General features: G+C 44.0%; 1 protein-coding gene across 1 annotated transcript in view; it reads right to left on the bottom strand.

Moving 5' to 3' along the window:
* Positions 1-19: 19 nt before the first annotated feature.
* Positions 20-10,895, bottom strand: part of LOC138850896 (iroquois-class homeodomain protein IRX-2-like) — a 51,313-nt gene continuing 40,437 nt past the window's right edge. The window contains exon 4 of the mRNA XM_070081324.1: positions 20-2,541. Within this exon, the coding sequence (XP_069937425.1) occupies positions 1,919-2,541 (623 nt within the window). The 3' untranslated portion in view covers positions 20-1,918. The remainder of the gene's footprint in view (positions 2,542-10,895) is intronic.

The raw sequence follows: 10,895 nt of genomic DNA, 5'->3' as shown, positions 1-10,895 counted from the left end.
AAACAATAATTTGATATTAACATAACATTTACAATAAAAATAAAAACATGCTGAGGTAATAATGTAACTCCTGATTACATTTTTCTCTTCTTGGTAGGAGCTGACAGTGTTTATATTCAAGATGGCAAAGGTAAGTCAAGAAGATTGATAATGAAAAAGTGGTATTTACAATAGGAGGTGACCTTTTGTTTTTCCAACTTAATTTGCTGTGTAAGTATAAATTTTTGTAGTAACGTTGTTGTATACGAGAGAAAAATCACTATTGAAGGATCGTTAAGTCGTGGTCAGTGGCTTCAAGATTGTGTTTCTTCTTTCTTTCTGCTTGGGGGAGGAAGTTCTTGATCTAAAGAATGAGAGCCACCCTCCCATTCCTCGGATCAAGCGTGACAGCCTCCGCGGTTAGCGTATGGAGGTGATAATGTTACGAATCTGGCGATTCCGACGGGAGACCATCACTGAAAGAGCCACTGGCTGGCGACACGTCTAATAAAAATTACCAAGATGTTGCACATGCGTCTGAGTCCTCTCAAGCAGGAAAGACCAGATGATACGATTGATGGAGAGTCTTAGTTAATAGTGATTTTTCTAGCATATCATGTAAACATGAGGTTACCTAACGTACCCGAAGATACGTCTTGTTAGTAAATACCGTTTTCTGTTGTCATGTTTACGAGGTATGTACACAGCGGGTTGCTACCCCGATGTTCGTGGTACAGCTGAAACACCAGTTGACACAACGGAGCCAGTACACACAAATTAACATTTCTGTAAACTCTGTTATTATGAATATTACCGTTAAACATGATTAAAAGACATCTCTATTCCTTTTTTTTTTTTTTTTTTTTTTTTTTTTGTTTACATTTGAACAATCTTCCAAGACATGAAAGTACGATGTTGACACACACACATACAGACAACATTGCCTGATGCTCCAATGTTTGGTAAACATCGTCAGCCTTTTTGTTTTTAACTCTTATACAGAGGAACGATGTTTTGCTGTGATAAACAAAATACTCGTATATTGATTGAAGGAAGGACAGTAACACTAGGGAAACACATGGGAGCGTGTGTGTGTGTGTGTGTGTGTGTGTGTGTGTGTGTGTGTGTGTGTGTGTGTGGTAACTTTGGCAGATAGAAGTAGATTTATAGACTATACTGAGTGGTTGAACGTTATGACAGGCGGACCACAGCCAGGGTTGAGGGAGCTGTCGCCAGGTGGGGGGAGAGAGAGTGGCGAAGCTTCGTCTGGTGTTCTGTGAAACAGTGAGTTCGATTAAAATTTAGCCTGACGTAGAGTTTGAGTTCACTGGTGCATCACCGGAGGCAGGGAACCTTTGCTACACATTTCACTGGCGCTCTGTTGCACTGGCACCTTCACTAGTGCTGTTTCTTTGGCACTGGTGCTAGCAGCGTCCGTGAGACGTCTTGACCTGTCTGAATACCATTAAGTTTCTCAACTCTCATGGCCTGCTAATTTTCTCTTTTTTTGATGAAAAAAAAAATGGTTTGTGCTCGGCCCCCCTCCCTCCTCACAAGTGTCAAGTGTCCAAGAGATACTCCCGTCTCCGGCCAGCCAACGACGTGCCTCCCACACCACCACAATGACGTCCACTGCGTCAACTATAAATTGTCACTACAACTGATATGCTACGAGATATTTTTTTCTTTGTTGATTACACAGTTGGCAATATCCTCAGGTGGCCAAGAAGCGCGGGTGACCAATACTTGCAGCTGGCCAACACGTGCAGCTGGCCAACACGTGTAGCTGGCCAACACGTGTAAACACGTGTCAGAGGCGAGATCCACCTCCACATAGCAAACTTGTGAAACAGTTAAAGCTTGACCAAGCCTCAGGGTGACGGGGTAACTAGGCCTAGTGAATAAAGAAACCGGATAGGCCTACGTACCGGGGATGAGGTTAACCTTCCGGCCTGTGCGCGGGGGGCGGCGCAGGCGTGATCTTAGCGCCTCCAGGGAGCGTGTGATGCAGGGAAGAGGGTGATATGGGCGGCAGTGGGCGTGTGGCCACGGGTCTGCTGACGGTGGGAGGTTGTAAGGGGGCAGTAGTGTAGGTTGGAGCCCCTAGGGTAGCGGGTAGCGGGGCTTCCATACCTGGCGGAGAGAGATGGGTTCCTAAGCCGTTCAAGCCGGGTGGTAAAGAGGCGAAGGTGTGAGTATGGTGAGGCGCTAGGCCTAAAGATTTCGCGTAGACCTGCAGCAGCGCCTCCTGCGGGGAGGGCAGCCGTGGGGCCATGGGCAAGGGACGGGCGTAGGGCGACGCCTCCAGGTGAAGCGGCCGGTGAACGCTCATCTTGCCAACAGCTCCTGCCAGGGTGGATGACGGCGACGTGGGTGACGACGAGGAGGAAGCCATGTCCGCTAGTGACCAGATTCTTGGCTTGACGGGGGAGGCCGGGGGTGGAGGGGCGTGTTGGGGGCCCTCGCCCCCTCCTGTTGTGCTGGAGGGGGAGGGTGGTCGTAGCGGCGACCCCTCGCTCCCCCCATCTTCCACTCCACGACTGTCAACACCCGGGTCAACTTCTGAAAGAGAGAGAGACGTAAGAAATATGAGTGGGTGCTCAAACCTCCTGGTGAAGTGCTCTTGATCCAAGAAACTGGAGCTAGCCTACCCATCCTTGGGGACTGGCAAAGAGTGCCGACAAGACACAGTATACATAGCAAGTCAATATTCTGGCGACGTTTCGCTCAGTTTTGAACTTTATCAAGCCTTGATAAAACAGAACACTGAGCGAAAAGTCTCTACCACACTGGGCTGTTTCATCCCCTTCGGAGGAACCACGCTCAAACAAGGACGATTATAATTCAAACCATACCACGGGTGGGGATAGAACCCGCGATCAGAGTCTTTCAGAACTCCAGACCGTCGCGTTAGCCACTGGATGAATCTTATTGTGGCTAGTTGGTCCAGTGGCTAACGCGACGGTCTGGAGTTTTGAGACTCTCTGGTCGCGGGTTCTACCCCACCCGTTGTATGGTTTGTTTGCAATCGTGTCATTACGATTTCGTGAGGTAAACAATAGCGCAATCAATAGCAATACCAATACTGCTAATTTCTGAGACATGGACAGCAGCAGTATAGAAAATGAAGAAGCCAGAGGGTAAGATCAAAATTGCTAGTTCCAGATATGTAACAATGCTATATTTATAAGCGCTTCTAATACCTCCTCCTCAAAGTTTAAGGCCGGCGGCCATCTTGGCCTCCTGAGGTCCCAAAGTTCACGGGGCAAAAACATCAATATGTAAATATTATACTATGAAAATAAAGAAGAGAATATATAAGTATGTGTATATATATATATATATATATATATATATATATATATATATAATATATATATATATGTATACGTATATATATGTGTGTGTGTGTGTGAGTGTGTACACGTACGTACTAAGCAATATCCAACTTGGAGACACACGGAAAACGAAGCTGGTTTGTGTATAGATACGCAACAGATAACTTCTTCAGCCTCGATAAAGAAAAATGATTGGAAGGCAGGTTTATAGAGCGAGAAAATGTATGCACCTCATGTGTAGTTGATGCCATGTCAGGAACACGCTAGTTAGGCAGTAGAGTTGTAGGAAGAAATATACAGTATTTCCTTTTCTTAGTCGATTCGCTTGTGTACCACCACCACTATCACCACCACCACTATCACCACTATCACCACCACCACTATCACCACCACCACCACTATCACCACCACCACCACCACTATCACCACCACCACCACTATCACCACCACCACCATATAAGACCCAGATTGGCTAGTGGACTCGTTCATCATAAAGTCCACGTACTCTGGACCGTAGTCGTCATCTCCATCACAATAACTACCATTATGTAGCCTCGCCGCTCCTCCACCACACAACCCCACCAACCACCCACACAGCCTCTCCACCCACCCACACTACCCCTCGATACTCTCAACCTTTCACAGTTCACATGGGTCTATTGTGCGTCAGGTCTACGGTGGTCACACCATCCCTATTTTGCTTAAATTCAGTTGGAGGATAATGTTTGGACAGGTGATGGTGATTGTTCACTTTAAGGGAGGAGAACAGAGGCCAGAGGAACGAGAATGAAGCATGTGTGAGAGAGAACTCAGGTGAACGGACGACGTCACATGTGAACAAATGATGCTACATGTGAACAAATGGCATAAGTGAGCAAATGAACCTCTAAGTGAACAATTTGTGTCGTAAGTGAACGACATTATAAGTGGCAGATAAACGTCAGTGGGAAGAAATAATGACACAGGTGATAACTTACCATCACGTTTATATACGTCCATAAGACTTATATAAACGTCTTGGAGCACATATGTAACCATCACGAGACTCCTATAAATGCCACAGGACGTATATAATTATCGCGGGTATTTATATAAACAGACGATTTATATGATCGTCAAATTACGAATATAAACCTAGCACAATATATAATAAAGCTATAGGTCATATTTGCATGCCACGGGGGCGTTGACCCCTGAAACCCTCTCCAGGTAAACTCCAGGTAAACTGACCTGGGTAGTGCCTAATAAGGTGAACCAGCAAGTTAGGTCTAAAAAAAAAGGTAATTTCTTCCTAATAAACACAGTGAAAATTTATTTATGTAATATATAAAAATCTGAACATATTACATAAAATCAATTATAGTTTTTTTGTTCATTAAGTAATTTAAACTGATTTGTGATATATTGAGTAGAATTTGGCTAAAAAAAATTACGTTGGGTTAGGTTTCTAATTTAGGTTTGGTAAAAAAAATAGTTTTTTTCACATAGCTGTCAACGAAAAAATTGGATCAATCTGTAAACCTTTGGGAAAAAGTCAAATTTTTAAGGAAGTTCGACTTATTGGACACACACACACACACACACACACACACACACACACACACACACACACACACACACACACATTAATCTGAATAATATTTATTATTGTATTTAAAGACAGCGTTTGTTGCAGCGGGCAATATTTAGAATATGAAAGTGAGTTTGTCAGTGTGAGGAACAGTGCTAGAACCCGCCTGGTGTTCCCTGATGACATGAGTACGTTTCGTTCTTTACCATAATGACTCCTGTTTGCACTGAGACTGAGTCCTAATTAGTGAGAATAATGACATACACATTTAACCCACTAAATGACTGATGTTGAGACGAAGTTGAATGTCCATCTCTCGGTTATTACTATAGAATATGGACTACAGATACGGGTAATATTTAGAATGTTTGAGGTTATTGAAACAGGGATAAGTGAGGCGAAGCAGAACATCAGGTGAAGTGGAGATAGGTCAGGTAGAGTAGGGATGTCAGTTGAAGTGGTGATGTCAAGTGAAATGGAGAGCTGTCAGGTGAAATGGACTCGGGTCAGGAGGTGGTGATGTGTGTGGTGCATGATGTCAGGGTCATCTGTGTCATCTTAAGGTATAATCATCTTCGCGATTACCCCAAGAGACATTGAATCCCTCGAGCATTGTACAACTGGTTTAGACACTGTCATTGAGGAGTAAAATAACTAATGTTTACTTACCTCAGTAATTTTATGTTGCTGGAGGTGGCTATGATTTGTTCCTCTTAGCAACACCATAACTATGCTACGTAGACGATATATGGAACTGGTTTTCTTGAAAAGTGAATATTCATACTGTCTTTAAACTAAAAAATGTGTATCCCCATCATATTTATGAACGAGGGGAAAACGTAGGTACAGCACTGATGTAAATGTAAACTGTACTCGTTGCAGTGTTACAGAAACAATACGATATTCTCCCTGTCACTGTATTCGGCATCACAGTTCAGGAACCAGGTCACCAGGTGTCACTCGCATCCCACTTTCCGCATGTATATACTATTATTTAATCCTCTGTGTTACAAGTGATCAAGTTCCCAGGACCGCAAAGTTTTAGAATAAATATGCGCTAGAGTTTGTTCACAAATCGTTTTAATCCAATCTACCGGCATCTGTTACCAAAGTTAATATGATCTTACCCCCCTGAAAATTTCTCGCCAATGGAAATTTTTTGGGGGAGGTGGGATTTTCCCACACCATATAAAGCAGAATATAGCTAAAGTATTAACCCAATTCCTACAAACAACCGAGAACCTGGGCAATATTTCCACCTGAGAGAGGCAAGAGGAACACCAAGACAGTGATTCCCACCAGCAGCTGCAGTGACAACAGACATCACTGAACCAACACAACTAGTCACTCCACAACACGTTCAGTCATCTGGAGAAGAAATCAAGATCTCAGGAAACTGCATGTACCTTGAAGAAGAGAGGAAAGGAATAACCAGTCCCCGTTCATTGATGTCCTAAACACAGGCTAGGAGTATTTAACCATTAAACCTTCTTAAATAATACAGGAAACTGAGGACGACCTCGTTGTCTTCCATGCACACCCTAACACGACCAAGAGAGACATAATTATTAGATTACGTCTAAATGCATAAACGCCACATCCTGTGGCGTTTATGAGTATCGCGTGATAGTTATATAAATATGCTCCACGACGTTTATGTATGTCCTATGGACTTTATACTTTGTGATGCTAGGTTACCACCTGTGTCATTCTCTGGGCTTGCCAACCCAGTGCCTCAAAGAGGGTGAAACTATATTATAAGAGTAGTCACCCGCTAGAAATTCCCACCATACCTCGTTTCAGACTGTAGTAAGCATTTGCGCCGCATCATTACCACTACCGCACCTGAAAGAACAGCCATCAGGTGTGTTTTCCTCGTCAGCAAAGTCGCCAGCAATATCTGCAGGATGCTAGCTTGTAGCGACGAGCTTTAGCACTGCCATTAAACACTTGGTCAAAAAAGAAAATACTTAACCAGATGTGATATAGGGAGACAATCTCAAACATAATGCAGGATAAAGGCCTCTAACAATGCCTTGGTTATCGTATTAAGTCTTAGGCTTTTCTTTATATAAGGAAGTATTAATATGACAAATTACTCTTGCTTATGCGCGCTCTCATACGTGCATAACAAGTGTTAATTGTTCCTAGCTTTCAGTGCTGATTTATGCCCCATAATTATCTACTCAAGGTTGCGGAGTGCTATCTCTAGCCCTCGGTCCCGCATTTTTAACTTTTATCCAACAGACATGATAGAGCCCGGGTCGTGTTCAGGTCTTATATGGAGTTAATGCTCTATTTTGTTCCTCCTGGTTAATCATTCACGTGTTTCTTCATGTCTTTCTGGCTCTTTTGGGGGAGTGGTTTCCAGTCATGTCCTCTGGTTCTTGTTACATCTTCAATACAATGATTATCCTAATCTATTTTGTCTTTACCTCGGAGTATTCTTGCATGTGATAATATCCCATTTGCTCATCGGTCCTTCTGTCGGAAGCTCTTATTTTCCAGTATATTTCTGAAAGATGTGGAGGGCGCCAGTCAAGTCTTATGTAGAGGTGGTGGCAGTGGTAGTGTTGGTAGTGTTTTGATCGTCAGGAAAATGTCTTCTGATGCTGCTCTTTGTCAGACGATGACTCGCTCACCAATTAAGCCTTCGAAGTCCCACCAGTGCCATAAATCGGCGATTAAGCTGGCTTATCGGTGCTATGTACCTTGGTTAATATCTGCTGGCTTATCTGCTGGGCTACTGGAGTTAGCTTCCCTCCCTATCCATTCTAAACCTAAGCTGAGAGCAAAGTCAGTTGGAGAGAAAGACAGTTACTACCTTAAGGAGTCTTGAAGTCTGGGTTACTGATGACAATTGTCTCTGGTGTCTCAGGGCTGAGTGACGCTATACCACAGAACAGCAAAGTTTTAAAGGTAATTTTGTGAGCGAATTCTTCCCTACCCTCTCCTAAACAAATACACAGTTCATCATACAATCCTCACCATGGTTCCTCTCCCCGCTCCAGGGAGGGAAGAGGAAACGAGGGGAATGAGAGAGAGAGAGAGAGAGAGTGGGGGGAGGGAGGGAGAGGACGCTGGCGGAAATAACACGAATATTTAAATTCAATTCTCTTCAATTACGGCTCTAAATTTTCAATCATACAAATTCTACCACTAATTAAAAACGAGGAGCCGAGGCCCGCTGGCCACTGTGGAGCTGCGGACACTTACAATATTAAAGCTCACTTTTAATATAACTCACTGAAAAAGGAAGTGGAGTTTGGTTGATTCTGTTGGCCTATGTCTGCTGTGTCCGCCTAGCGTGTCGCAGAGATCTGCTGTGTGTGTATACTAACAGATCTGCCGTGTGTGTATACCAACAGATCTGCTGTGTGTATACCAACAGATCTGTTGTGTGTGTATACTAACAGATCTGCCATGTGTGTATACCAACAGATCTGTGTGTGTATACTAACAGATTTGCTGTGTGTGAATACCAACAGATCTGCTGTGTGTATACACCAACAGATCTGCCGTGTGTGTATACCAACAGATCTGCCGTGTGTGTATGCCAACAGATCTGCCGTGTGTGTATAAACAAATCTGCCGTGTGTATACCAACAGATCTGTCGTGTGTGTATACCAACAGATCTGTCGTGTGTGTATACCAACAGATCTGTCGTGTGTGTATGCCAACAGATCTGCCGTGTGTGTATACCAACAGATCTGCCGTGTGTGTGTGTATTCTAATAGACGCTTTGGTAGAGGTTACTTCCAAATTAGTGCTTGTATCATTGTCAAGAATAAGATTATAGGGAACTTTACACACGCTCTCTCTCTCTCTCTCTCTCTCTCTCTCTCTCTCTCTCTCTCTCTCTCTAAGCTATACTACCTTCTCCTAAGCTCGTAGCCTCTTCCGCGCTCCTAATCCAAAATATATGGAAAAGCTTTCCTTTATCCAGCGAGGCAAAGTGTCCGCACAGGATTGAGGCCTATCCAGACATTTCCTATCCTTCTTCACACCTCTCTTCCATACTGTAACTCAACCTGCTTCTGCATACACACACACACACACACACACCATCCTGACGCTTCTTGCCCACGCACTCCCTCGCTTCATCCTGTTTCCTTACACTTGCCAATATAAACACTTGTGTATCTCGCTCAAGGACTTGCAGCTCACCTGGATAAAGCTGTGAAGTTAATTAACTGCTTCTCCCTCACCTCTTCCTTTTTAAAAGTCACCCCTTTCTCACACCACTCCATTGTAAACAAAGTATCACGTGACGAATGTAAAGTTGCAAAATCTTTGCCCATCCTCTCTTGTAAACAGACCTACAAGAATATCTTACACTGTTCTGTTGTAAACTGAAAATATCTTCCACTGCTCCGTTGCCAACAGAGCCACTGGAACCCTCTCCATCTCTCCGTTGAATTCCTAGTTCTCTGTTCGCAATATTTTTAACCACACTGAGTACACCAGCAATGTACTGCTAATCAATTCAACATGATAGTTACATAGAGGTAACAAAATCTACTTACGCTTCCCTGTCATATTCCATCACACAGGAGGGATTTCATACATAGTGATGAAATCTGTCAGCCTCGGCTGTGAGACTTCAGTAGGACAATGAGGATATCGTCAAGTATTCCATTAAAGGTTCAGCAGTTACGTTCCAGCAGAAAACAATATGAAGTTCAACGATGAGAAATTTCAATTACTCAGATATGGTAAACACGAGGAAATTAAATCTTCATCAGAGTACAAAACAAATTCTGGCCACAAAATAGAGCGAAACACCAACGTCAAAGACCTGGGAGTGATCATGTCGGAGGATCTCACCTTCAAGGACCATAACATTGTATCAATCGCATCTGCTAGAAAAATGACAGGATGGATAATGAGAACCTTCAAAACTAGGGAGGCCAAGCCCATGATGACACTCTTCAGGTCACTTGTTCTATCTAGGCTGGAATATTGCTGCACACTAACACCACCTTTCAAGGCAGGTGAAATTGCTGACCTAGAAAATGTACAGAGAACCTTCACGGCGCGCATAACGGAGATAAAACACCTCAATTACTGGGAGCGCTTGAGGTTCCTGAACCTGTATTCCCTGGAACGCAGGCGGGAGAGATACATGATTATATACACCTGGAAAATCCTAGAGGGACTAGTACCGAACTTGCACACGAAAATCACTCACTACGAAAGCAAAAGACTTGGCAGACGATGCAACATCCCCCCAATGAAAAGCAGGGGTGTCACTAGCACGTTAAGAGACCATACAATAAGTGTCAGGGGCCCGAGACTGTTCAACTGCCTCCCAGCATACATAAGGTGGATTACCAACAGACCCCTGGCAGTTTTCAAGCTGGCACTGGACAAGCACCTAAAGTCGGTTCCTGACCAGCCGGGCTGTGGCTCGTACGTTGGTTTGCGTGCAGCCAGCAGTAACAGCCTGGTTGATCAGGCTCTGATCCACCAGGAGGCCTGGTCACAGACCGGGCCGCGGGGGCGTTGACCCCCGGAACTCTCTCCAGGTAAACTCCAGGTCAACTCTCAGGATGGTCTATCCATTGCACAAGAGAAACTTATATAGAAAAGAGATGAGTAAGAAAGCGTGAGGAGGATGATATTTGAAGTACATTATATCTTCAGAAATACGTTCGTACATTAGTACACTGTGATAGCTTCTCGACATTATATGGCTATGCCTGGTGACAATCAGTTTGATCATAGTAGATTCCAGTTCACATGTACTCGGCAACACCCACTAAATGCGGACTGACCCAAGGTAAACCTAAGCTAGACTGACTACCACTGAGCGTTAATTTATCCGAGTCCGGGTCGCTACGCTGGTTTGGCAAGGGGAAAATATACGCACAATGCACATAGTTAAAATGCAAAGCAGAAATCAGCATACATACGCATTTATTTATGGTCTCTCAGGGAAAGACTCTTGATCCAAGAAGTTGGAGATACTTTTCACCGAGCTTGATTACCTCCCATTCCTCAGGCG

The sequence above is a fragment of the Cherax quadricarinatus genome, unplaced genomic scaffold (genome assembly GCF_038502225.1).
Source record: "Cherax quadricarinatus isolate ZL_2023a unplaced genomic scaffold, ASM3850222v1 Contig2331, whole genome shotgun sequence".
NCBI classification, from domain to species: Eukaryota; Metazoa; Arthropoda; class Malacostraca; order Decapoda; family Parastacidae; genus Cherax; species Cherax quadricarinatus.
This window is presented reverse-complemented; position numbering and strand designations above follow the sequence as displayed.